At 52.5% G+C, this 27,405-nt stretch overlaps 1 protein-coding gene across 6 annotated transcripts; it reads right to left on the reverse strand.

Annotated features, from left to right (window-relative positions):
- On the reverse strand, positions 1-27,268 carry SLC45A3 (solute carrier family 45 member 3). 6 transcript variants are annotated; one of them, XM_035346997.1, is made up of 5 exons: positions 8,401-8,572; positions 7,320-8,147; positions 5,711-5,976; positions 1,746-2,258; positions 1-1,711 (listed from the first exon to the last, which is right to left on the reverse strand). In XM_035346997.1, the coding sequence occupies exons 1-4, from the start codon at positions 8,570-8,572 to the stop codon at positions 1,794-1,796; spliced, it is 1,731 nt and encodes a 576-aa protein (XP_035202888.1). In that variant the 3' UTR covers positions 1-1,711; positions 1,746-1,793. The 6 variants fall into 6 exon arrangements, with proteins under 6 accessions (XP_035202888.1, XP_035202892.1, XP_035202891.1 ...); XM_035347001.1 differs by lacking the exon at positions 1-1,711 and adding an exon at positions 26,867-27,268 and having other exon boundaries at positions 1,794-2,258; positions 8,401-8,820; XM_035347000.1 differs by lacking the exon at positions 1-1,711 and adding an exon at positions 26,497-26,806 and having other exon boundaries at positions 1,794-2,258; positions 8,401-8,820.
- Positions 27,269-27,405: the final 137 nt, after the last annotated feature.

Genomic DNA, 27,405 nt, shown 5'->3' on the forward strand with positions numbered 1-27,405 from the left:
GCCCAGCCTCCAAACGCCCAGCTCATGCTTTTCTCTGTGCATTTCAAACTCTAACGCTGACTGGAGGCCAGGACCTGGACTCCTACTCGGTGTATGAGGAATCTTCAAGTGGCGGAGATCTGCCATCTGCAGAATTATTGCAGCTGGTCCACTTGCATCAGGCATGGGGCTGGCCAGAAGCACACACAGCTGCAGCCATTCCTCTGCCAGTGGAAGATGACTCACGTCTGACGGCTGCCCAACCTAAACAACCCAGCAGCATCGGTCCCGGTGCAGCAGGCACTCTGCCTTACTCTCACAGGTAACTGTTTATGCTGCGCCTCAGTGAGAATCTTGACCTCTGTCTGGAAATTAAAAAAAAGAAAAAAAAAAAAAAAAAAAAGAAGCCAAAACAAATGTAACATAGTAAATGTGTCATCTGGATCAGCAAACCACAGGCACAAACTGCATCAGGAGTTTCTGTTCTGCTCTTTCCTTCATCCAACACACCAAGAACTAGGCTTGCCCTGTTCTCAAAGCAGCGGACGGAGTCTTCACAACGTTATTTCCAGCAGCTGCTTCGGGAGCACTGGCAAGGCATTGATGCACCAGGGCACCGTGATGCAGTGTGTTCTGCACATGCACTCCTGCCAGCCTGCAAGCACAGCCAAAAGCCTTCCTGTTTGGAAAGAAGGGTCTGCTCTGGAAGGCTGCTTTGGGGCCACCTCTTCGAAGGAACACAGACACAGCCAGCGACCAACGCGAGGTAGCTTGTACAGCAGCGACTGCTGCCGAGTTCAGCTGGCCATCAGTGGACAAGCAGTCCCTGCAGCTTCCTCCAGCCTGGAACATTTGTGGTCAGACAGCCTTCCAGGAGAGCTCTGCCTATTCTACTTCACTGTTACAGGGCTGAAAACCCCCTTGTGATACTGCAGCATCTTTTAGGGGTCAGGTGTGGAAGAGGCACACCAGCCCAGATCTACTGGGAGGCACTGGGAGAGAACAAGTGCTCTGAGCCCTGAGGAGTGAGAGGCCAGTTACTGAGAACTGTAAGGAAAGCTAAAAACAACCGTTCAGAAAAAAAATAAATTAAGAAGTCCTTTTCATCTGCTGAAACTTGGTACATATGTAAAAGATAAGTCACCTTTTGGAATTGGTCCTAATGAAACGTCACTTGTTTTTCCCAAACAAGGCATAGTAACTCTTCTCCTAAAGGGTTTCTCCCAGTCAGAACAGAGACTGGAGCACGCGTGTGCACATACGCACCCTTTTGCTCCATGACCAAACCTTAGCCACCCATCCTTTTCCCAAGGAAATCTCCTCCCAGTGCCCTGTTTGAAGTGTTACTCAAGAAGCTGAGTAAAATTACAACAAGCAGGGTAAGAGGATACATCTATAGCTGGAAAATAGGAGAGCCAATGATTTCTCCCTCCCCTCCCATATCACTGCCTCTCCTGCTCAGTTTAGGTAGAAACACGACAGAAACGTGACCCGTTATTAAAGGAAAGCTTCCTTTCTGTCCCCCTGTACAATCTCCTTTGGTGCTGGCTGTGCAGTGCTTTCATTTGATAAAGGCACCACGTGGAAAGCACTGCTGGCCTGAAGCACAATGCCCCGATGCCTCATATTTACACCTGAGATTAGCCCTGCTGCACGGCTCCTGCCCCCGGCCTAGAGCAACCCCCCGGGGGTCCCAGCAGCAGCGTGGGGAGAGCACACACAACACGAGGCTTCCCACAGGCGGCTGTGTGAGCGTACACACAGCTCATTTGGCCACGTGCAGGCACCCGCGTGCTGCCCCTCTGCATTCCCCGTCACACTGAATACTTGGCCATGTCACTCTTATCAAAGACAACTTTGGTTGCAAAGTAGATCGCCACCAGGCCAAAGCCAGCAGCTGACACCATGTAGGCAGTCACCGACTGCGTAAACTGGACGATGGACCCCATGAAGAGGGAGGGGACAACCTGAGAGAGAAGGAAAGCACTGTCCAAAATGGCCAGGTCGAGGCAGATTCCTCGGCCAGGAGCCACCGAGTCCGGCTCTCCCACCATCATCATCAGAGAGACGTCGCAGGAGGAGCTGACACACAGAGCTGAACCGGCAGCCGGAGGAGGAGAGGAGGAGGAGGAGGAGGAGGAGGAGGAGGAGTAGAGGCCTCCAGTGTGTCCGTTCTGGTAAGCCAGCTTCTGGCTGGAAAGGCTTTTAGGGAAGGCCGATTTCTTGTCCAGTCGAGCTGCATCTTCCTCCTCTTTGCTCTTGTATTTATGCAAAAATACCTGGGGAAAGAAGGAGGGCACGTGAGGAATGAGAGGAAGGGTGGAGTCCAGCAAGCAAGGTGGGGGCCGGGGGGCCCCTGCTGCATGCGAGAGCAAAACCACTCTGAGCTCCATGTGCTGGAGGTGCGGAGCCTGCAGTGAGCCTGGCCCACGTGTGGTGGCCTCCAGGAGCCAGCCTGGCTCTTTCTGACTGGCACGGGACTCAAAGCAACCCTGACTCACTGGGGAAACTGGCCAAGCGGTGCCCTTGTTGTGTTCAAGCTCCACGGCGCAGCACAGCGCTGCAGCCCAGCACCAGCTCGGGCTCTGCGCTTGGGGATGTTTTGCTCCAAGCCCCGGGTCGTTGCCTCCTCACTGGGTGCCAGCTCCACTTCACCCCACCTGAAAGCAGCTGATGAAGGCTCACAGGGCAGCCGTGAAGGGCCAGAGCCTGCTTTGGTCACATCACAGAGCCAGACAGCCTGCTCCACTGCAGACATGAGCGTTTGTAAGGTGACAGGCTGGGGACTCAAAACACTCCTGGAGAACAGCCCTAAAGACTGAAGAACTGCTCAGAGCCCTGGGTGCACGGCCACTTCTCAGTATCCAGGATACTTCCAGGTGACACTAACTGAGGTGGGTACAGTGCTGGAAGCTCAGGAAAAAGCTCCCTTCTCAGCTTTGCAGCAGACCATGCATATGTGACCTCACGCGAGCTGCTTCATTTCCCTGTCCTGAGCCTCCCCACTCAGGTTAGAAAAGTGGGGGAAGGAAAATCTTTTTCTTCTTACTTTTTCTTTTTGACTCGCTTTGCCCAAGCTATGAGGTTTCAGGGGCATGGTTCACTCCAGCAGTATTCATGGTGAGTATTTGGATCAAAAGGTCCCCATGTTAATGGGGATGTTAATGTTAATAAATAAGGGGCAGTGGTGTGCAAATGGCAAAAACACCCCAGCTTGAAAACTCCAGGGCAATTGCATAAGCACTGATCTGTCCGGCATAGAGCAGATAATGAAGGACGTTAATCTATTATCTACATGATGAGATATAACAAACAAAGAAACCAAAAAGGAAAAAACCAGCACCTGTTTGAGGGCAGAGAACACCGTACCCAGCTGCAGGACTCAGAGGGGCTTCCCTCAGGAACCCTTCCTTCTGCAGGAGGGACAAGGACACAGGTCACCAGAGAGAACTGCTGGGGCAGGAGTGGGCACCAGCTCTGTCACAGGCCATCCCAGAGCTTTCAGCAGTCTTGGCACCCACCCAGCTACACCCAGCCCTGCCCCAGCATATGTCAGCAGCTGGCAGTCTCTGTTCATGCTGCCCCAGGCCACGGCTGCAGTTCTGGAACACAAACAGTTTCAGGTTCAATCGGAGAAGAGAAACCAGATGAGAACTTCACTACATGGGAGTCAGCTTCCAAAAGCTTTCCCTGGGCTCTGCTCAGCTGCTCCCTGTATCCCTCAAACCCCAAGGTCTAGGCTCAGGCACTTAAGCTCAGAGGCATGAATCCAGGTCTGTCACCCATCATATGCAGAGCTTAAAAACCCTCACGTGCAGCTCCTGTTGCCACCAGCCATCAGAAAGGGCACCGTGTGAGCCATGCTAGGATGTGCCCCACGTTTCCAGCTCTCCATATTTTATGCTGGTGTTCCCAGAAGCCTGCTCAGCTGCCCTGAAGGCCACATTTTCTATACTGATGCAGGCTAAGACTTCAGAGGTATGAGATCTAGCAGAGATGTCTGAGTACCTAGTTCACAGAAATTACATCTCGAGAAAATGACTTAATCAGATATTCACTTGAATGAGCATAGTGAGAACACATACTCTAAAATCACCCCGCATAACACAGGATCAACCCCAGGAGTCTTTGGTGCCTCAATCAGCAGCTTCATCTCCCTCTATAGTTGGCGGGGAGTGGTGGGAATGAGGAAGGTACCTCTCCCTAATCTCATGCAGAAGGTGTGAATGTTCACCATGCATCTCACTGGAGCAAGCTTTCAGGTGCTGTTAGAACATGCAGATCCTTTCCTCCTGTTCTAGACAAGGTTTAGTGGCCATGCAAAGATGAGAGGGCATGCAGGAGAATGGAGCGACTTACAGAGCCTGCGCAAAGCTAGGAGCTCCAGCTGAGGTGGCCTCGCAGGCTTTCGCCAACGATCCCGCACAGGGTGGAAGCAACAGCCACTCTGGATGCCCCTCTGCGGATTCACTTTGGGAGGAGTATTTGAAATAAAAAAAAAAAAGAGGTAAAAAAAAAAGAGGGAAGAGAGGAAGCAGGAACGAGGGAAGGCAAACAAAAATGATGACAGATTGCAACAGTAAGAGAACAGAAAAGAATAGAAGTGGTGAAGATGGAGAATTTTCTGCAAATGGCATTTGAGGGACTGCTTCTTGTGGGGTCTCCCTGCAGCCTGCTGGGAAGTTCTTGGTAGAGGAAGGAGAAGCTTTCAAGTCAGGGCAACAGAAAGACCAAACCCTGCTGTACCCCACACCTCATTGTACTGAGAGTTGCTCCCCGTCAAGACTTTGGCAAACAGTTGGGCATGTGGCCTTCACACTCCCAGCCTGTGGGCTTTGGTTCTCATTCTGTCGGTGTTATGTCCATGGGAGATCCCAGGCAAAGTGAAGCTTTTGCGAAGCAGAACTCTCCCTCATACCCCGATTTTAACAGGGTGCCTGGTGCAAATCAGGATGGGTTGGTCACAAGTATTTGTTCAATGTGAACATCTGGATGCCTGTGGCAAGAACTCCTGCTTATTTCACTGCACAGTGAACCGCCTGCCATCGGGATGAAAGAGCTGCTCTCAAACCACAAATTAATTTTGCATTTGCAGCACAAGAGAAACTGCTATTAATCCAGTGTGCAACTCAGAAACCTCCCGAGACTTTGCCACAAGGATATCATCTGTGGGACAGGATTACTAGCTTTTGCGTTATGTCAAAAGTTTCTCAAGGTTTGTTTTTCATGAAGCTAGGGGAACAGGAAAAATCTTCCTATTTTACTGCTCTTTGTGTTATGGCGCAAAATTCAAAAGCAGGACTTTACACCAGTTTTAGCACCTCGGGCTGGCAATCCAGCAGATGTGACTTAGCTGCAGAAAACACATGGCACTAACTAATCTACACCAGTTTCCCTAACACAGAGGAACATAGGACATCCCTTTTGATGCACCAGTACTAGTTTTCTCCCATCTCACCCACTCCCCACTATTTAAAATTGCAAAATGCTTCTTGTGAGCAGGAAATGCCTAGGGAAGGAGATGCTAAACTCTCTTCTCTCCTCAGTTTCAGATAAATCTTCAGAGAAGACGCAGCCTGGAGACAAGAGGCACATGAGGAGAACCTCTGAACACAGGCATGTGTTTCTCTGCCATGGCTTGAGCTGACTGTGGCAGCTACAAGTGACTAAAGAGGCTGCCCAAGCTGTCCTCATGGCTACCTGCACACCTCCCTCTGCAGCAGGTCCCTACCTGTTTTTCATGATGATAGAGCGATGCCAGCGTGTATGGCAGGATCTGGAGTGCAGAGAAGGTGAAGCCCGTGAGAGCAGCTGAGATGGTCACAACGATGACACTGTGGGAAAGGCACATGACGAAGGCAGCCACGGGGAAGAACACCACACTGGCCAGGTAGACCGCCCGCGTCCCAAAGCGCTTCACCATCCGGTCCATGATTGTCGAGAAGAAGATGGACGTGACGCACTGCAGGAAGAGGCCCAGACTACCCATCCGGACACCTGCGGGTAAGCAGAGGTGGTGACAAACACTGCCACAACTGAACAAAGGCTTCAGACAGCCAAGCACCTTCAGGCTTCATTCCTCCCTCCAGTGCCCAACTCAGACCAGAGGGGCGATGAGAGGGGGAGACAGAAATGCAAACGCCAATCTTCTCTTGGAAAGCACATGTCCTCACCTTCCTACTCTTGATCAGGATCTGTGTCACCTGCTCGTGAACCAGGATCTGTTATCTGATGCCAAAACCAGCAACAGAACAAACGGAACAAGAAACTGTGCTTCAGCCAAGTATACAACATCCACTGAGCGACGGCAGTATCCGGCAGCAATCCGGACCTTACCCTTTGCAAAGATCTATCAGATTTCAGGGAATTAAAACCATTAACTCTTTGGAGCAAGGATCATTACTCAACACATGTTTCTATGACTGCTAGCACAATGGAGCCCTGACCTGCTGGAAGCTATACAGTGGAAGTGTTAAATAATAATTAAGCTCCCTCTAAGTTAAACAGAGGCACAGCACAAAGAGGCAGTGTACTGCTGAGCTCGCAGAGGCACTGAGTGGAAAACTCAGAGGGCAGGGTATACAGCTAGAGAAGGAGGGCCAGGGAAATGCCTCCAAGAATAAAGGACTTGGATCTAGGGGAGGGAAAGAAGGGCTGGGCGGTGGAGTCAAGGCTCTGGCACAACACAGCAGCCAAAACAAGGACAGCAGGCAACAACAGTAAGCAGGTAACGTGCTGGAGTGAGCTGTATCCCATGGTGGGGACGTGGCAGCAGCTGACTTGTGGTGAGCAGTAACAGGAAGCACTGGAGAGAGCGGTGAGAACTGGGGAAGCTGCTCCAGGGCTCCCCAGATACAGATGTGAGAAGGGAACCTCACAGTTATGTGGAAGGGAGATGCAGCAAAGCCTTTTCAACTCCTGCCCTACAAGAGAAGGGGGGCACCATCACCTTTCCTTTAAAAAGGAGGGAGGAGGAGAGGAAGGACATGGCAGAGGTGGTCACCGTTTGCAGACAGAGCCAGGTATGTCCTGTTCAGCACACAAACTGACGGACCATTCTGCCACTTAACAATTCAGCCCCAGGCCAGGGCTGTGCTGACAGATCTATTTCTGTGCTCGGTAGCTCAGAGGAGAATGAGGTGTTTCCCTATTCAGTCCCCTGTGCAATGCTCTCTTGGTCATGGGGGAATGTTTTTTCCTGACTCACCTGCAGAAAGCGTAGTTCCCTGTAATAAGTTTTTGCATAACTGGCAGAGCTGAGCCTGTTCCTAGCTCCCACTAAATGCTCCTTTCCCAGGGAACAGGCCCCGAGGCCCCAGAGCAGGCGGTTCACTTCTCACCTTCATCGTAGTGGCGTCTGGCGTCTGTGCCCGGCTTGGCTCTGGGGACACCATGGTACAGCCCTTCCCCAACAAAGTCCGTGTAGAACAGCATGAAAGTCATGAGTGCCATCCAGCTGCAGAGCTCGGCCACGAACAGGCGCCGGATGACCCTGGGGATGCGGCAGTAGAGGCTGTGAAGCCACGGCAGCAGTGTGCAGAGGTTTCTGAGGGCCTGCACCATGTGCCTGGCCTGCAGGAGGCTCTTGGAGAGCTGGCAAGAGCAGCAGGCAGGAGGAGAGGGCTTAGGGAGAGCATCCTTCAGTGCTGCGCCGTCCAGGGCGTCAGCCTGGGTGGCTGCCTCTTCGGTCACAAAGAGCGTGGCCAGCACACAGCCAAGGAAAATGACAGCCAGGAGGCTGAAGAGGCATGTCTCCTGCCCTCCCAGGTATGGGGCCAGAAAGCTGCCCCCCCAGTCAATGGCTGGCAGCAGGTAGCCAATGCAGCCCCCCAGGCTGATCATGAAGGCGTACATGGAGAAGGCCTGGCGGCAGTTGTCGGGCTCCTGGAAGAGGTCTGAGAGCAGGGCCTCGAGCGGGGTGAAGCAGACCTGGCCACAGAAATCCAGTAACCCGATGCCCAGGATGAGGAAGGCGATCTCCAGCGGGCGAGTGTTGAGGGCAAACAGGCTGGCCAGGCTGCTGGCGTGCGGGATCACGAAGAGGCTCAGCAGGACTCCCAGGCACAGCATCCAGATGAAAGGCCGCCTTCGGCCGTAGCTGCTGTGCCAGTGGTCGCTGGCAGATCCGATCAGTGGGACAAAAACCAGGCCAAGGACAGGTCCTATCCCTGGAACAGAGGAAAAAGTAGTGTTAGGGGGCAGAACTGGACAGGACTCCAGTCCATGTGCACTGCAACAAAAGCCTGGGATGCTTCAGGGACTCGATAAGCTTCACTGGGTCATAGCCCTCCCCTCCAAACGCGAGGCTGCCCTTGATGTAACAGCCATCCTGCAACCACCCCGCAGAGACAAGCCTCCATGCTCCGATTTCCCCCTTGAAGGGGAAACAAGTCCCTTGAAGACGAGAGAGAAACTGCCTACCTAAAACCATGGTCATGAACTTCTCCTCGACGCCCACTTCCAGCAGCAGCGGAGGCACGTAGGTGATGCCGGCAGCCAGGCAGACCTCGAGGCCGAACGTCAGGGAGTTGACCAGCAGGAGCTGTGCCCTGCGGCTGTGCAGCAGCGTGCTGAGCCACGCTCTGTGCGCCATGCTGCCCCACACCCTCACTGACAGAGGGCTGCGGCGCTCCGGCGCTCCCGGAGATGTCCCACAGGCGAGGTCTGGAGCTTCCGTTCCCGGTCTGCCGGACAGATGCTGCCTCCCATTTTTAGCGTCGGTGAGCGAATCGTCTTTTCCTCTTCCTCCTGCTGCAAGATGTGGGCCCAGCAATGTCAAGTGCAAGCGTGGGCAGGCCGAGATCCAGCTCCGCGCTTCCCCTTGTGCTCACATGCTGTGGTCTGAGAGAAGAGACGGCTCGTTAGACACAGGGCGGGGGACAGGACTAAAAGCAGGTGCCACACAGACATGTCACAGCTCAAAGAGACAGGTTACAGATGTGAGGGCACCTGGGCGAGCTGTGGGGTTTTAAGGGATGAGCTATGCTTGTGCCTGGTTTCTCTCCAAGGGCTTGTGGCAGGTGAGACGGGCACCTGTCAGAAGTAGCTTGGGAAAATCCAATCCTGCATTTGGGCTGCGGGAGGCCTAATGACCCCTCGGTGTCCTGTCCAGCCTCATCTGATAGATGGGAAGTTGTAGCCGCGACACAAAGGCCTTAACCTCAGGAGGGATGTCAGGTCCCCTCTCCCACTGAAATCAATTAAGAGACCCCGTTGGAGGATGGAGGCAGGCAAGTGCCTGCAGCCACTTAGGGCATCTCCGGGGACCCACACCACCACCTGCTGACCGGGCATCTCCCCCCAGCTCCCGGGGACGCGATCTCACCCAAATCCTGCCTCCAGCCCCCGAGACAGGGCGCAGGGAACAGATGGTGCCTCCGTGGAGTTTCACAAACAAACCTGACCCACTTTAGCCTCGTCTAACAGTGAATGGCAATTACCTTACTCATTAGTCTGAGTCATTTATTTGCCCTGTAACATGCTCCCTCTCCCCAGCCTTCTTCAGAGGGGAGAGGCCACCAGATCTGGACAGGGTCTGAACAGCCAAGGCAAGAGAGCAGATGCCTCTTAGAGACTTGTGCAGAGCCTGCCACTACGGCAGTCTGCAACAAAACCTAATCCTGTGAGGTTGCCAGCATCCGACCTAGTCCACCCGACTGCTGTGTGGCTAACAGCATCTTGGGGAGATGGCCTGTGGTTACCTTGGGAGAGGTAGAACGGGTTAGCACAGGGGTGACATTAAGCTCCTGCACAGACATTGATTCAGGAGCAAACCAAACTGAATTCTCAGGGATTCATCTGCTCCGACTTCACACCCTAAGTGAGCCACCAGCGGGTTTCTTTGTTATGCCTGGTTCGCACAAGTCCCGCTGTCCTGAACTGTTCCAGCACAAGATTTGCCCCCTGCACTGTGCTGCTGGTTTGCACAAGCTTCTGCCTCTGGTCCCACCACAGCTCAGCCCCCTGGAGCTTTGGATCCTGTGCTTGAAGGAGGCTGGGCAGAACGGGGGACATTCCAGCAGAGGAGCTTATCTCTGCCTGCTCCCTCCCTGACTGCGGGGAAGCTGTGGCCGTTTACCTGCCGGTACACCTCCTTCGTGCCAGAGAGGCTAACTGGTACAGAGTCTGCCTGTGGAGAGTGAGCCCAGCAGGAGGAACAAGGTGAAAATCCAGTTTTGCAGCCCTGTCCCTCTCTAAATTCTTTGCCTCAATTAGAGGGGAGAGCAAAAGGTGTCCCCTCCTACAGGCCAACACGTGCCTCCCTCCTCTGCACCCTGAGGCCACCAGGACTCAAGGCCGTGCCTGGCCTCGGGTCAGGCCTCGCAGAGCTGGAAGGGCTGCTTGTCAGGGGGGCAAAACGGGTGTGAAGTGTGTACAGAGCCCCTGGCACAGCCAGCCCTGCAGGAGGAGCCGCTGGACCCCAGCTTCCCAGAGCACACGCGTTTGGCCTCCATCGCTGCACATGTGTTAGCAGATGGGTACAATTTACGTGGCTGCTGCCTTCCCCCTTTTCCCTTTCTTCCCCTCTCGTCATCAGCCAAAACAAAACACACGGAGACAACTGGGTGAGGCTGGAAGCACGGCGGTGAGGTTTTCACCAAGACACAAGCATCCCTCCCTGCCTCTCGCTGCGCAGAAAAGGGGCACGGCTCCCCAGCTCAGGAGCTGACAGGCTGCCAATTAGGCACAATAAGTGCTGATTATTTTCCTACCGGAATCCCTCACCTTCCCCCTCCGCGCTTGCTTAGACCTTGACTGTCACAAAGGATACCTTCTTTTACCAACTGCGAACATTTAAACGACTCGCCCAAGGTCAAACAGCGAGCTAACGGCAGAGGGGGGGGAGCAGCGGGTTTTCTTTAATCACTACACATCCTTCAAAGGAGCACCAAGGCCCCAGCTACGCCCGGCGTTACTTCTCGTGCACTCTGTTGGCAAGGAAGCGACTGGGGGCAGCAACCACCTTTCTTAGATGTGGGCTAGACACAGGATGTCTCAGCCTTGTTCGTTTTTACGACGGGTGCCCAGCTGGCTGACAGCCCTGGGGTAGGAATTTAAGCTGCAGCCCTCCAGCAGCGTGAGGGTTGATGCTGTTAGCTGGAGGAAGCAGGCTCATGAGATAAAATTATCAGAGCTAGACCTGGAAGGTAGCTGTAATGTCCTCTGTCTACAGGGATCCTCACTGCTGTAGTCCAGGGTTTGGAGAGAAATTTATCCCAAGGTAAACAAACATTAAGTAAATGATGTCTCTCTCTCTCACACAGACACACAATAAACAAAGCAAACACCTTTTTTCTTCCCTTTATCCCCGCTACACCTCCAGCAGCAATTAACCAGCACTGGGAGGGGAGCAGGAACCTGTACATCTCCCCAGCCTCCTGAGAATTTCAGGCTGAGGGACAGAGGCTGGATTTCTTACCAGTAGGGAAGAGATCTGTCTCTTCCCCTTTGCACTCTCTCAAAGGACTTTAATGAAAAAACAAATCCCAGCATACCCGGTGGTGACACCCACGATCAGAAGTTACCTACAGCAACCAAGTCACAGACTCAGCACCAATAGATAACCAACTCTTTTATGTTTAAATTGCATCTTGCCCCAATACCCACCAACTATCTCTTTATTTTGCTCACAGAAAACCGAGAGATGGACTTAGCTGCAAAGAACTGCCAGTGCAAATGACCAAAAGCATCTGATCTGTAAGGACAGGGCAGAGAGATGGAAAATGAAGGTTTGGGAGAATTGAGGGAGCCAGAAGGCAGCACTCACCTCCTCCAGGCAGAGCGGTGACAGCAGATCCCCGCAGCCCTCCCCGCAGCCAGCAAGGTACATAGCATTCAGGAAAAGCTGCTTAAGTAGGCTGCAGGCAAGCAGAGGTGGAACCGAGCAGGTACACATGCGGGTTTGGTTTCAGGGCCCTCCCTGCCTCCTGATAACACAGAGCTGCACGGTGTTGTTAGCACCACGGCCACACCTGCGTTGGGCCCCTCGTGCACGGTGCTGAGCAAACACAGGCTGCCAGCACCAGCCTCACAAAGCCACTCTCCACAGAGTGCTTTACCAGTCCGGTCCCAAACCAGCTCAGAAAGAAACTCCGGGATATGGACTCACAGCTAAACATTGCCCAAAGCCCTGCTTTGCTGGTCACGTTTTGTCACCTCCTCTTGTGGATCTGCTGGTGCTTCACAAGCGGCTCCTCCGTGCTGCGGGCACCTGCAGGGCGTGCAGAGCAGGGCTCCGCATCTGCTCCCACGCTGCTCCCCATCACCGAGGGGTCTGGGGCTGAATCAGCAAGCAGCTGAGACAGCTTTAGCACAGGGGATTATTATTATTATTGTTATTTTAAAGACAATGAGATGTTGCCTTCGGTTTTGCAGGTGACAGGCCAGTTCTGAATAACAGCCCCAGCACCAAGACCTAATGCTTCATTTAAACTGCTCATCTCTTCCAGGACAGTTTATTTGGCAGGCCATGCAGGAGGACTGATTTGAGGGGGTGGCTGGTCAGAAAGCTGCGTGACAGAAAGCACTTTTTGCTTCCTGGCCTCAGTTTCCCCAAGCTTTAACAGCGGGAACAGCATTTGTCCCTCCCTAGGCACACAGTACCAAGCACCTTGACAAGGATAACAGCCAACCCCTCCTAAAACTGCATCCCAGCCCTTCTGTGCAGGGTTTCCTGTACACAGAAGCAGAAAGCAGCCGCATCGGGGGCTTTTCCACAGCCGTTCACCAAGCTGTCGTGGCACGGGGACGTCACCTGCTGCTGAGCGCTAAGGCCCTTCCTCTCCCTCCCCTGGGAATAACAAAGCACTTTTAAACCCAAGGTTTTCTGTTTCAGTTTTAAGCTCGCAACCCAAACTTTTCCTTCCCTTCTCCTGCAGAGAACCAGCAGATCAACCCCAGGAGGCTCTTCCACCTGGCAGCCAGGTAGGAGGGCGGGACGGGGCAGGAGCTCAGCAGCACCGCACTGTCTACGCTGTCCGTGCTGTCCGCACAAAGGCGGCCTCAGGGCAGCTCTGTGCCACCCACCCGGACACCTGCAACCAAAGAACTGCACCTCCTGCACTTCTGCTGTCTCCTGCACCCTCTCTCCTCTCCTGTTACAGCACCCAGAAGGGAGGAAGCCGGGCTGTCTGCCTCTGCTGAGCACGACTCACCTGGCAGCACTAACAGGGAGCCTGCAGGAGGAGCAGGGGTGAAGCCAGGCAAAGCAGCTTCTAAGAGTCTGGATCTTTCACGGCAGGGGACCAGCAGGCTTGGATTTGTGCCTTTCCCCTAGTCAGAGTGAATTCCTCACTCACGTGCTAGAGAAAAAAGTTTTGACAAACATCCTCATGAGCTCAGTGTGGTACAGCCGCAGCAGAGCCCTGCTGCAGGAGGCCACGGCGCGAGCTCCAGAAGAGCAGCACTGGGTGCACGGCCGCACGCAGACACGGGGCTGAATGTGCCGGTGATGTCAGATGCAGGGACTCGCTTACCAAGCAAAGAAACAGCTAGCAGAAAGCTAACCTCCCACTTCCTTTCTCTCGGTAGCACAGACACTGCTCCATGTGCCCCAGCAGGCTCCGCACCGCACCTTTTGCTGTCGGATGAAACAAACCTCTCCTAGGTCTCTCCTCCTCCCAATCTCCTCGAATCTTTACAACGCAGGATATTACAAGTAATTGCATCTGGCAGTTCATGGACAGAATGACGACTGAGGGACAGCCGTCTTAAAAATAAAATCAGGGTGTAGTTACGTGGCTGAGAAAAACTCCCTCATTCCTCAGAAGAGTCCATATCTTGCCTTCCCCGTCGCTCCCGTGGGTGCAGAGCAGATGAGATGTCATTGTGCGTGGTACCAACCTCTCTGATTTATGGCTGCCATGCACCTACCCGGCAGACGAACAAACAGCCGCAGCAATGATCAGCCCGTGGAGATCTGCCAACAGTTGTGACCTGCCCGGGCTCTGTAACAACCCAAGCCCTTTCTTACACGGGAAAAAATTTCCCTGGGTCGACCTTTGCCAGGCTGGAGGCAGGGGACGGTGCGGGGCAGGGGCTGCTCCAGGTGAGCCAGACCCACACCTTTCCTCCCGCCGCATGGCAGATCCGAGGCAGAAACTTATTGCCAACGAGCAGCAGGGAGAGGGGAGGGCGAGGGGTATTGTTAGCCATTCATAACCACAGCGTTACATTTCCAACCTTCCAAGGGGCTCTTTCTGAATGTTATTAATTCCCTGCTCCCTGGAAGCCCTTTGGAAGAAAGGGTGGGAGCGAGCACAAGGGCGAGCGCTTCGGGAAGGGCTGTTCATACAGTGCCAGAGCCTTTCACAGCTATCAGTGGCCATTCACTGCTGCTGAATGTGAAATACACCATGGAGAATAGCTCTGGCAGGCTTGCGCGGGATGAAATGGAAAACTCACCTGACCTCTCCTGACCCTCTCCCCTTCCCCCCCTCTTCAAATCTCCTTGACCCCATTCACAGTGTGGGGAGAGGGGAGTGGTCATTAAGCAGGGATGGGAGAATTGCGATTTATTTAGTCTCTCTGAATTAACTCTGCGTTTCCTTTGAGCTCGGGGGCTCCATTATATTGGCCTCGGCAGCTCAGCTTAGGGAAGGAGCAGCAGCGGGTGGAAATCCCCTTAGATAAGAACAAGGAAGACCCGAGGGCCACAGCCCATTCGAAATTCCCTCCCTTACCCCACGGTACAGCATCCAGCAGCTCGGACACCAGGAGGTATTAATCCAGGAAAAACGCTAGATGCTACAGACGTGCTGGGAGCTGGAGGAAGGGGCACGTCCCCAAGGCAGCTCAGAACACCTTCCATGTGGTTTGTTCATAAGGGAGACATTTAAATTTACTGGGATTGGGAGTTGTTTTTTCTGCCAGGCAGCAATTGCTTCCTTGCAGCACCCACAAGGTGGTTATCCTGCTGTCAGGGCTATCTGAAGGCCATAGCTCAGCTTGTGGTTGGTGCTCTCGTGGAGAGCAGACTGATCCCTGCCCAAGGAACACAAGCACAGAGACTGAAAGCAATTCACTACGATCTCCATTTTGTGAACTGGCAGGAGGAAGCAAAAGAGAGGAGGAGGAGTCAAGCTTTAAGCTCCTGGAGCTACCAGCAGAGTTTTGGGGGGCTGCATCTCCCCCTTTCTGCGGGCCACCAAACCGTACTGTGCTGCTCAGAGCGGAGCAAAGCTCATCTCCTGTAACCACCGAGCCCGTCACCGTACCCGTGGCTGGCAGGAGCTCAACAAGACGGAGGTTGAGATACAATCTCAGGCCCTGCCAGGTTCCTACTGCCTCAACCGTGGACTGCGAGTCATTTCAGAGCTATCGGGATCTGTCCACAACCACCTGGGAGCAGAGGTTGGGGCACAACCACCCGGTGACCTCCCTCCTACCTTTGGCCCTCCTGCCCCGAGAGGCTGGTTCGTCCTGATGGTTTGTCCTGATGGTTTGTGGGGCTGGGCTGTCCTGGAGCCAGCCCAGGGGACGTCTGCAGAAGCTCTGGGAGGTTTGGGGTTGTTTCCAATAGCACTGCTTTGTTCAAGTAATGGTCAATCAGCAAGGGCAAGTGACTGTTGCCTTGCCTGTTTCGCAGTAAGCAGCAAGGGCATGTGAAACAGACTGGTATTAGTCCTCCTCTGATCATCCAGATAAAGCAAAGGTACCAGGGAAAGGCAATGGACGGCAAATGAAGGTCCCTATAAGATGGATAAGAAGATCAAAACATTTGTTAGGAACAAACATTAGGAAAGGATGGTCTCCTACCCCGGCAGGCTAACGGCACTGTCCGTGCCAGGGGGATAGTTAGAACAGGGAAAAGATCTGTCCTGCTTGCCCTTCACCCTGCACGTCTCTGGTATTTCACACTTCTTTCTGAAGCCATGCCAACAGCTCTATGGACTCTTTATCCTCACCCTGCCCCAGAACATCAAACAGACAGCAGGACAGCCCCCAGGCTCTGCTGACCTCCTGTCCACAACCTGCTTCTTCCTCTGGCAGACAAAGGAACCGCTCCTGGCAGGAGCTGCTCTCCCAGGCTTTGGCTGCCTGAGCTCCCCTGCCTGCCAGCCTGACCAGAGAATGAGACAGAGCAGCAGAGGCCAGTTCCAGCCTCCCCTCCTCCCGTAACAAACCAGGAACTGCCTCCAGCTAGCGAGGTCACTGACTCAGCAGAGGCCACGCTGACACGTTGTGGAGCTTGCTGCGGTCCTCCAAGGGACGGACATCGGGATGCCAGAGGGTGCCAGTAACTCTCCCACAGCTGGCAGGCGTCACCGGCACGTCCACCCGCCTGGAGCCGCGCAGGGCTTCAGGCTGCTGGGGGGGAGATCCTGCCCCGGCCCACGCGAGGAGGAGCATGGCCAAGTGAAAGCAGGGTGCAGGGAGGAGCTGGGCGCTGAGCTCTGTGCAGGGGCCGAGGCTGAAGGGGCTGAAAGCTGGTCTGCAGCTCAGCCCCATTTCCATCAGGGACAGTGACAGGAGAGCCAAGTTAACTGATGCAGTGAAGGACCGAGTGCCCTAAAAAATATCCTACAGCCGAGCTCAGCTGCAGAAGGATCTTCGGACGGTGCTGAAGGAACCACGATGGAACTGCTGGTGCCAGCCACGGGGCAGGACAGCCTCACGGCACTTCACCCACTTAGGGCCAGCAGCTGATCACCAAACTTCGCTAAGCACAGAGAAGTCTCACGCCCCCCTGAACACACACAACGCAACCCAAGAGGCATCGCTTTCAGCTTCCACTCGAGTCTCGCTCCTGCTGGTCACCCTCCCCTGAGCTGGTGTTGGGTCTGCTGTGAAGAATTCAAACCTCCAGACAAGGCTGGCCTTGCATCAGAGCTACAGCTTTTTTTTTTTTTTTTGCTATGGCATGAGCCAAGCTCTTACTTTTATTCATGAGAGGAGCCCCTGTTTTGGAGTGGGAGGGCAAACGCGAGATGAGCTGGTTCTGCTTTCCACTTGAGTTCATTTTTGCTGTTTAAAATACTGTGCCCATCACCCTGGCATTTGGTCTGACTCAGCCTTTCCCCCACCCACCCCCTCTTTTTTTTTTTTTTCAATTATTTTTAGCCAAAGAATAAAAATGTAAATTGAACTGGGAAGGAAAAAAATGAGCCCCCTCCAGGTGCCCCCCTTCTCTGCAGCGTGGTAACGGGCGCAGATTATATCCGCCACCACATGACCAGGGCCCGTATTTATGTGTCAGGGTGTAAAACCTTCCCCGCTGAGCCGCCTTTTCTCTGCCTGAGGCTGGGGGCTTCTGCTCCGCGTCTAGTCAAACAGGCCCACAAAGGGGATTAAGGAGAGCCCCTCAGCCCCGCAGAGTAATCCATCAAATTATCCCTTGTTGGCGTTGCCGGCCGCCTTTGGGGGGGGGGGGGGCGGAGGGAGGGAGCTCCGCAGGCTTTTAAAGGCGCTGAAATTATACTTGAGCCTGAAACACTCCACCCAGCTGCTCCAGCCCGCAGCACAATGAGCTGGTTGTAAAGGGAATACCGGGGAGTGAGGAAAAAGAGACGGCCGCTGGTAAAAAGCGCAGCAGCCTCCCGATGTGTGCCAGCCCAACAGGTGGCTCGGGCCCCGCTCCCGCGACCCCGCAGCAGCGCGATAGCGCCAGGCTGCAGTGCTCGCCGGCCCCGGGGCTCCAAACAGCATCGGGATGTGTTGGTCCTGCCCGGACGGACCCTGGGCATGGCCTCAGTGCTGTCGAGGCAGAGTCTGCATGCAGCTGCTGAGGAGCCCCTGACGCTCTCCTGCGGGGGACGAGGGCTGGGTCCAGCAGTGCCCCCCGCCACAGGCTATGATGGTGGCACCCCAGGCTGTCCCCCTGCAGGCCCCCAACAAAGCAGATCACACTCACCCAACTCTGTCTACCTGGACACTCAATCTGCATTTTCCTCCAGTGCACCTACCTCAATCCCACACAAGATTCTCTGCTTGTCATCACCGCCCTGTTTCGAGGTGTGAAGCCTGCCATCCACCAGCTTTGCCTGAACAAGCACGTGGGATTTCAGAGGCTTGCAATTCTGTAAGTCTTCGTGGGCAGAAAGCACATAGCCCAGCAAACTGGAACTGGCAAAGGAAAGAGCAAAGCAGTCCTGGTGGAAGGTTGGAAGCTGGCAGAGAGAACACACCATGGCTGTCCCATGGATGCTGCACAGCTCACCTTAGCACTGAAACAGCAACACGCAACTTCTCAGTTCTAGTCTCCAGTGCTGAGCAGGAGAAAAAATTCCCACCTGTTACAGAGAAGAAATGGGAGGGCAGAAACCCTAACTCTTTTATTGTGCCTGCTTTGCAATGTCTGTTCACAGGGCTGGGAAAATGGGAAGTGAAATTGGAACTTCTTGTTTCCAACCAAAGCACGAATGCTGCGTAACGGCACGTCTGCCTCCCCAGCTAGCCACAGCGCCATGGCTCCTCTGGCATGCTCAGGCTCCAAGGCGGCTCTGGGACTTGTACCCCATGAGAGATCATCATCATTTCTGGCTTTATTTAGAAAACTGTGACAGTCATGGGGCCAGCTGAGTCTCAGTGCCAGCCTCAGGGTGGAGAGGGCAGCTGTGCTGTGCTAGCACAAAGCACCAGCCGCAGCAGAGGACCGAGCCGTACCCCAACGGGCCCGTTTTGAAGCCACAGAGAGGGGTCTGACAAATTTAACCACAGCAGGAGCTGCTGCCGCCTAACACTGAAATTTCACCTTCCCTCAATTTTGCCAAAAACTTGTCCTGAGGTGTACCTAGAGAGAGGAGCAACCAGCCGAACCTCTCTGCGTGGTGGTGCTTGGAGAGCAGCAGGCAACAGGCGCAGGCTTCTGCAGTCCCTTTAGCTGAAAGTTTTGGGAGCGTGACCTGGTGCTCTTCCTCAAAGGATACACTTTGAATCCTAGACACACACAGAGCTAATGGGCTCTTTTGTAATCACATGGTAGTTAGTCCATTTTTTCATGGTAATTTTCTGGTCTGCAATTCCAGTTATTTGTGTCCCTGCCGGAGAAGTTTGATGCTAACATATCTCTCGGCAAGCCCTTTGACCTCCGCTGGCAGGTTGGTGGGTTTCTCCCTCTCTGTTTTCTGTCTCTAAAATGAGGTCATGGCTTTGAATGAGACAAAGAGCCTTTGCAGCGTGAGGAATAGCCCCAAGACAGCTGTGAGCACAGAACCCCCATCAGTCACATCAGGCCCCGAGCGCATGAGAGGCGAGCAAGCTGGGCAACAGCCCGCAGCTCTCCTGGGAACCGCCGGGTTTTACCCCCCTGCTCGGAGATCGTGCAAGTGCTTGCAGCGGAGCCAGTGCACGAACGGATGCGGACGGGCAGCCACCCGTGGTGGCACAACTCAGAGGGGGAGGGAATAAAGCAACCCCCCGCAGACCTCGGGCTGGGAGCTGCTGTAAGATCCCGCTGGCCCTGCTGTCTGTCCCCCTGGCAGAGCTGCCGTTTCCGTCCCGCTGCCTCTCAGCCACCTGCGTGCTGCCCTGCGGGCTGCAGCTGCCTGCGGAGGTGGGTTTACACCACTATGCCCGGTTCCTCCTGTCTCAGAAAGGCTCCTTCTGTCTCAGCAGCCACAGGTACAGGTGAGCCGCACGCGTGCAGGGATGACCAGATTTCTCTTTAAGGTCACGTATCCAAGTCCTGAGATCTTTTGTAAAAGAAAAGCAATTTCACGTGCCTCAAATGGTGAAAACTTTGTACGAGCCCTGCCATCTGCATGCGGCACGCCAATGTCTCCGTGTTATGAGGGCCCTCAGATCACCCCCGGAGCTGAGAGCACCTTCTCCTTATCATGACAGACTGGTCATGAGGTCTGGGTCTAAAAAGCAGAGATCCTATGATTTTACTTCTGTCTGAAGCTGTCTGGATAACTACAGAGATAAGAAGCCATCAGAGTGTATTTTTTAAGACAGATAACTTTCACTGAAGGATTGTTATAAGCAGCTTAGGAAGCCTTCTCCTTTCCCCATTCTCATTATCAGTTTAATGTATCACGGACCCTGAACACGCAGGGATTTAACATTAAGCTGTAGCCATTTACCCAGCACACGCAGCAGCACAGAATAGCTGCAAGGGGAGTTTTCCCCTTCTGAAAAGACAAAGCTCCAAGCCGCAATTTCTATAGGCGGCAAACAGAGCGAGGCGTTTTACCACCCCCCTCACTCCCTGCCTCTGCGTACAGACAGGCACCTGACTTCTGTTTTTCAGCTCCTGCAGGAGTATCAGCTTTGAATTATTAGCTTTTCGGTAATTAAGCTGGGAGTTCAAGTTCAAAGCTGCCTGGATTTTGCTGAGTGCTCTGACCAGGGGTGCTCAGGCTTTTCGTTGCACATGGTTGGTTTCTTGCTTTGATACACCCTGCACCTATCAAGGGGGCAGGCAGGGAAGTGGTCCGAGCACTAAAGCTCCTTCGCTCTTGCTGACAAGGTCTGCTGTGGTAGGGGCAGAAGATCAAAAGTTTGTGCGTTTCAGACTCTGAACAGAGCAGGATTTTCTCTCCTCGCTGGTCTCTCTTGCCCATATTTACCGGAGTAAAGTTCAGCGAGCTACAAACGAAGCAGAAAGACCTCTGATATTCCCGCAACGTGCTCTGGGCGCCTCTGGCAAACAGCCAGGGCACTTCGGGCAGGCACGGTGCTGGCCCTGCCCAGTAAGAGATGGGAAAGGGGTTATCACCAGCACCGTCCTGGGCTGTCCTGGCTCTGCACCAGCATGTGGTGACTAGCCGCGGTTGCACTTGCCTGCTAACGGGGGATAGCTAGCATTCCCTGCTCTTGCCCAAGAGGCTTATTCACGGCTATCAACACGGGCCACAGACAGTGATGAATGGGAATATCTGGGGGCAGCACAAATGTAGGCTGTTCGCAGAAATCAAAGCTGAAAGAGGCCCTGTTGAATCATCTTCCCCGAGGCTGTTGCAGGACTGTTCCCAACAGCACATTCTCCAGCATATTTGTCCAGTCTGGATGGATGGATCTCAAGCACTGAGGTTGCAAGGATTTCCCCTGAAACAATACCATGGGCTGAGGTTTAATAGCTGGAAGCATCCTTCCTACGTTCCCTGTGCCCCTCTTTCTCTGTGCACGGTCAGCCCTCTCTCCCGATGACATTTAGCTGCTCTCCTACACCTACCTTTAGTCACTCCCCGCGAAAAGCCACCCTTCCAGGCCCGCTAATTGCTCGGTTGGCCTTGGCTGTAGCACAGCAGCCTTTTGTTGTAGCACTGCTCCAGCTGCTTCCACCGCCCCTCTCACACAGGAGTCGTTTGTCAGAACCGTTCCCAAACGCACCTCTGGAGTCCAACAGCGACAGCGCCCACACAAAGCCCTCTCCTGTCCCCCCATGAGCCAGTACCTGGTACGCACAGCCTGCTGCCCTGCGAAGGCGCTGTCATCTCATTGTTCCTTTGTGCTCCATCTCTTTGTATTTATGAACTGCCTCGAGCCCCAGACCTACAAGGCCGCTCTCTCTGCGACCAGAACAATCCTTTATTCTGTTTGCGCAGCTCCAAGCGAAGGGAGAATTTCCTCCAGAAAGCAGGCCGAGGTAGCACAGCAATACCCAGCACAGCACGCAGGCAGACACAGCGCTAACAGAGGACACTCAAATTAGCTCACATTTTGTAGACCACTGAAATGTTTTGGGTCCTCCCTCTCCTGATGGAGGATCACAGCAGAAGTGACATTACACCACTGGGTAGAGGGAAAAGAGAGCAGCGTAGCATCCTGGAGCAGGGGCAGATGCTCCGTGCCAGTTGCAGAGCACAGCCTGCCGATGGAAGCAGCACAAAATCACCAGCAGTAACTCACACACAGGCTCAGAGTAACGTGGAGGCTCTGGGTCTTCACGCAGAGAGGACAGAAAGCAGAGTGCGTACACTTACACCCACTTCAAATCTAACTGAAGAGCCACTTCTGGGCACTGCTCCTAAATTAGAAGCAGGCAACTGGGAGGAGACGGCAGAATAGCTTTAAGATTTGAGGTTTGACCACCACTTCAGTTGCTTTGATGCAGGAGGTCAGATCCCAGCAGGAGTCAACCCTAATGTTTGGTAAAGCAAATGTGATCCACGGATTTTATGGCATGCCCCATTTCACCGAAAGTCTTAACCCATAAATCTAAAGCAAGATTCAGATGTTATCCACAAATACACACATCGTTCCTGAAATTGGCTCTAGCTTGCTCTGCAAGAACATTAATGTCTTTTGAGTGCTGACAACTTGCACGGATTTGAGTCACTGCACTCATTATATTTGCGTTTTTCTTGAGGAAAACTAGCTCTAGCTCCTGGGGACAAACAACCATGGAGAGCTTCAGCTTCCACCAGAATGAAGGTGGAAAAAATCTGCTCCTTTGATGGAAGAGAAAAACCTTAGACCTCACAAACCAAAACCAGCGCCCACCATTGTTTTAAGCTTCTTTTTCAAATAAACCTCATCATCTTGCCAGAGGCCATCCTTACACGTTCTGAATATTCAAAAATTGGCAATTATGAGAATTCATCTGCAAGCCACCGTAAGCTGGTTCTTTCTGGAATCAGCAGAGCTGGTTTCACGTGGTTTCTCTGAGATGGAAGGCAGGGACAGGGCCCTGAGAACTGGACTAGCAGCAGTTTCTTTTAGCACATGTACAGTGACTTGGGGAAAGAAAAACTGTTCAGAGCTGCAAACCAAGCACCTGCTTCTTGCTGTGTGTGTTCCAGCCGCCCTCCAGCACCAAGACAAAGAAGCCATTTGGACCACATTCCTACATTACATTTCTTATTTTGCCAGACAATATTCACGGGGGTCTGTTTCTCCTCTTCTGCAGGCTGGCAAAATGTTAAACAAATATTTTTGAACTGCAAGAGGAACTGACATTTTAGGATATGAAAACAAGGAGGAAGGGCACAAATCTGAGGACCTCCAAGGAGCAGCATGCATACAAATAATAATAAAAGGGACACTTTATAACGTCACGTGGTTATGTTTTCTGAACAAGCAACTCGATAGCTTGCTTGGTGGATACATCGGCAATTTTCTGCAGTTCCATAACACAAGATCAGAGTCAGGGATTCTTAAAGCATTGAAGTGCAACAGCAGCACAAGAAATAGAACATTTCAAGGGCTAAATGGATTCAACAGATTGTCAGGTTTAGAGATAAAATGTGGTTTGACTGTAAACTACAAGCATCGGGGCAAAAAACTGCTCTCCTCTGGGCTACTCTCTTCCTATTCCTTCCTCTGCAATGATTTTGTTACTTTATGTTACTTAGATCCATACTTACAGGCAATTTTCTATGTGCATGTACATCACTTGACTATCTCACAGAGACTCCTTTGAGTTTTTCCTCGCTTTTGTTTGTTTTTCAAATGCAAGGATTCCTCCATGAGGGTCTGTGTCCCTTTTCTCAGCCGAGCCCTAGGGTTCCTTGTTTTCACACGGACAGTTTTGATGTCTGATATCGAGCACCCAGAAGTCAAGTCAACACCGAAAATAGCTGACAACTGCTCATAAGCTTTTCATGACTCCCTCCACTCATAGCACAACCTCAGCTGCACAGTTAGGATCAGTAAAGCCCCGGGTTGGCTGTCCAGGGTCAGTTTTAGTTAGAAATTGCTGTCATATGCTGAATGTCCCCCACCTCCTGCAGAAGCCACAGGGCACGATCATATGATGGCATTATTTGGAACAGCAGAAGTGAACAGAGATTCACCAGACATAACTTTTTCCGTTTCTGCTTCTCCCTCTCCATACCAGCTGCCGCCTACTTCTCCTGAGGTGCAAGGGACAAGGCTTTATAGCTACTGCTGCCTGCTCATCCCTGCTGCTACCTGCAGCTGTTCTCCTTCTATCCCTCTGGTCCTTCTGCTCCTGCTCCCTAGCAGCCCTGAACCCATCACAAACCTCCACAGCTTTCACCCAAGGGTCAAGTCTTTTGCTTTGATGTTGCCGAGCCAAGATAAGGAGATAGCAGCACACACATTAAAGACAACACAAAAGAGGTACCAAAACAAGACACTCCTTGGTTGAATAGCTCCAACCTAGAGAAAGGTGGAGGATAAACACAAACAGATGTTACTTACACTGTTTATGGCTCATCTGAAAAGCTCTACAGTCCCACTGTGACAAAATAAATAAATAAATAAATAAAATAAAAGGTGGTACAGTTGCCTGGAGAGGCCAAAGTCTGAGGAGTGCATTACTGTTATACCCATTGCTGTGTATGAAACAGGTTTAAATTGCCTGATGATATATAGCCATCAAGGAAAAAAAGAGAGTCAAACTACTGGCTCTAACAGCAAACTACTTGTTGATGTCTGTTGATTTTCTTGTCATTTAAGCAAGCTCCCAGCACACGTCTAGCCTGGTACCAGACCTGACAGACTAATAGCCAGCTTGAATGAAACCAACTGATAACAATGTCCAGATAGGACTACACACACCCAGCAGCATCCTCGGGTTCTCTGCCACAACATCATCTGCAGTACTCCTTCAGAAGGGTTCCTAAGAAGCCATCACAAAACTGCTGCTGCATGCACGGCTTTTCACCATCGCAGCACTATGGAAGGCAGGGCTTAAAACTATTACAGTCTAGTAGGTTAGAAACATCGTGTACAAAGACTACTTTTACAGAGCATCTAAATTTGTTTTTGTTTGCCTACATTCCTCAGAAGTAATTTGCAAACCCTCAGAGCTTCTTGTGGATCCAACACAAAAGGCTCTGGGTTGAGATTTTCAGAGTGCAGCAGGCACACCGCAGACAGGCTGATATTTTCAAAGAGGCTCTGCAAAAAGACACTCGAGGAGACCCGTGCAGTTACATTGGAGGAGCTGGGACTGCTCTGTCACTTCATTGTTCAACAGATTTGATGCTTTTAGGACCAGCTCCTTTGATACCTAATCTGACAAAGCTTCTATTGGCAGCTTTGCTACAAAACTGGGCTGCTTAGTTGTGTTGTTTTTTTTTTAAAAAAAAAAATATTTGATTTATTATTTTTTTAGAGAGCACACTCACGATGCCATCAGCCACAAGAGCAGAGCCATCACACTAAAATCCATACAGAGAAACACACTGCCGCTTGAGTGCTCCACCGAAATAAACAGTTTGGGGAAAAGGTTAGCAAGAGTTTATACTAGACACCCGCATATTCTGGGGACTCTGGCAAAGATAAAACAGACCAAAAGGCTGCATTTTCTAACTCAGCAATCAATCCTGTGATCTGAGCTTCTCGTGCTATGGATATGGAGTTTCTCACTGCTGACAAAAATGGACTGCGGGCTTTTCAAAAAATGCTGCCAGCGGAGTTTGTTTGGAATGCTCTCAGTATCTAGTATTACTTTGTTACACTACAGTAACGATAATCTTAGAGGAGACTCCGAGAAGACTTACAGAAGACTGTAAGACTACTGCTTTGTTCACAGACAACGTTACCGTGACCTCTAGGCAGCTCCTACACAAAGCCACTGGGCCTGGGCCTTCTAGCAACAGCTCCGCGTTGTGAAACACCTTGAGGTTCAGGTGCTTGAACCAGAACCTCTTCAAGAAGAGGAGAGGCTCTCACAGAAGATGTTGCACAGGCTACGGATGTAACAAGTTGTAGGGGAATACAGCCCTCAGCAAACAGCACAGGAAAAAAATCCCTACAAGGAGAATTTTCCTACTAAATCCTAAGATTGGCTTATACCCCAAAACACAGGGATTTATATCCCTTGTAAAGCTCTCTTTTAATTTACTATTAATTCTAGAGATTCTTGCTATCCATATCAAATTTCTAATCCTTTTTTCAAATCCCATAAGCTAAGCGCTCTTGGCTTCCACAATGCTTTGTGGTAATAAGTTCCAGAGTTTAAGGCACTGCCTGGAATTCAAGCGCAGGGCTGAGAACGAAGCCTTCCCAGCTCCTGCACCGCAGCCGCTCCCCACCAAGCGGAGGAGTTACCAGGGAGCTATGGTGATGCAAGCAAGCCCAGGTAGCATCACACATTAAAAATAAAGAGAAAATTACAGGTAGGGTGAATAATACAAATCGTTTCAAGGCTGGTACATGTTTTTCAGGAGTGCCTGCATGACTTTGGTGCCCAAGTGATTTGGGTACTTTTGAAGTTCTTACTCATGTTCTATTTCTATAAATTCCTGGTTACTCTCATGTTACACATACAAACCCTACTCTCTCGAACCCATGTCTAAGACTACAACAGTGCCAGACCAGGATGTTGCTGGAGCTTGGCTACTTTCTCTGTACTGCCCACAAGTCTGACAGGTCTGAGGACTGAGAAAATTGTTCTTGATATGTTCCCCCCCCTCCAATTTCAGGGGTTATTTTATTTATTTATTTATTTATTGATAAGGGGAAAAAAAAAAATGAAAACCAGGCACCTTGCCAAGTTTGGCCATCATCAGAGTACAAGTATTACTTGATTCTAGTGATTTTTTTTCTTCCTCCCAAAGCTGCCACGAAGGGGAAGACAAATTAATATCATAATCAATTAATTCATCTTCCCCATCAAAGTCTGCAGTCACACCAAACTTAGCAATCCTACGGAGTACCCACATTGTGACGCTCAGGTACCACGTCTAAGAAAGCCTCTACAAGCTCCCTTACATCCGAGCGGGGCAGACAAGTTAACCTGGCAGTAAATCTAAGCGGAGCCTACAATTAGGTGCAGTGAAAACTTCCTTCTGTCAAGTGCTGGTTTCCTTTGACTCTAAAGATTCACTGACCTGTCCTCACAAGTCCTCGGGATTTCTGGACATCCGCGTTCGCCTCGCGCCTCCCAACTTTCTTCCAGTTCAATTATCTTTAAGATGAACTCGGTCACAGCAGACGTCTGCAACAATGAGAAGCAGGGAAAAGACTCGGGCTACGTCCACGCATCAGCACAGCCCAGGAGGGCTGAAGGGGCGCAGCCCAGCAGCCCTACCTGCAGGCTCTCTTCCTCTGCTTCTCGACGTGCAAAGCTTGGCTCTTTTCCTCGCCTTCCCGCAGCAAAGCCGCAGCAAAGCTAGCGCCGGATCGCAGGGAGCATCGGCGGGATCACATCGGCGGGATCACCGAGGAGCTCGCAACCGCCCCGTGCGAGCAGAAACCCGCCGGCACCCGGCGCTCTCTTCCCGGCTGCAAGCACGAGGTCGCCCCGAGCCCCCCCCCCCCCCCCCCCCCCAGGACGACCCCGGGCATCCCCGCAGCCCTACCTCGGTGGTGCCCGGGGCTCAGCCCGGCCCCGGTGCTCAGCCCGTGCCTCCGCCGCCGTTTAAATGGGCAGGTTGGGGCCCGGCAGGGAGCATGCGCTGCCCAGGGCGGGGCGGGGGGGACGGGGACGGCACCGGGATGGGGACGGGGACAGGGACATAACGGGACCGGGAGCCCCAAGCCCCGGGGTCAGCCCCGCACCACGGCTGGAGGGTTAGAAGTGCTCGGCTTTTTTTTTTTTTTTTTTTTCCCCTCTCCTTTCCCTCTCCT

The sequence above is a fragment of the Oxyura jamaicensis genome, chromosome 26, assembly GCF_011077185.1.
Source record: "Oxyura jamaicensis isolate SHBP4307 breed ruddy duck chromosome 26, BPBGC_Ojam_1.0, whole genome shotgun sequence".
Classification (NCBI taxonomy): domain Eukaryota; kingdom Metazoa; phylum Chordata; class Aves; order Anseriformes; family Anatidae; genus Oxyura; species Oxyura jamaicensis.

What these genes read in the sequence shown, in the direction of transcription:
- SLC45A3 (XM_035346997.1), bottom strand. Translation starts at nt 8,572, where the DNA reads ATGGCGCACAGAGCGTGGCTCAGCACGCTGCTGCACAGCCGCAGGGCA. An exon ending in CAGACGCCACTACGATGAAG is followed by an intron (nt 5,977 to 7,319) that starts GTGAGAAGTGAA and finishes GCTTACCCGCAG; the next exon opens with GTGTCCGGATGGGTAGTCTG. An exon ending in TCTATCATCATGAAAAACAG is followed by an intron (nt 2,259 to 5,710) that starts GTAGGGACCTGC and finishes TTCTTTCCCCAG; the next exon opens with GTATTTTTGCATAAATACAA.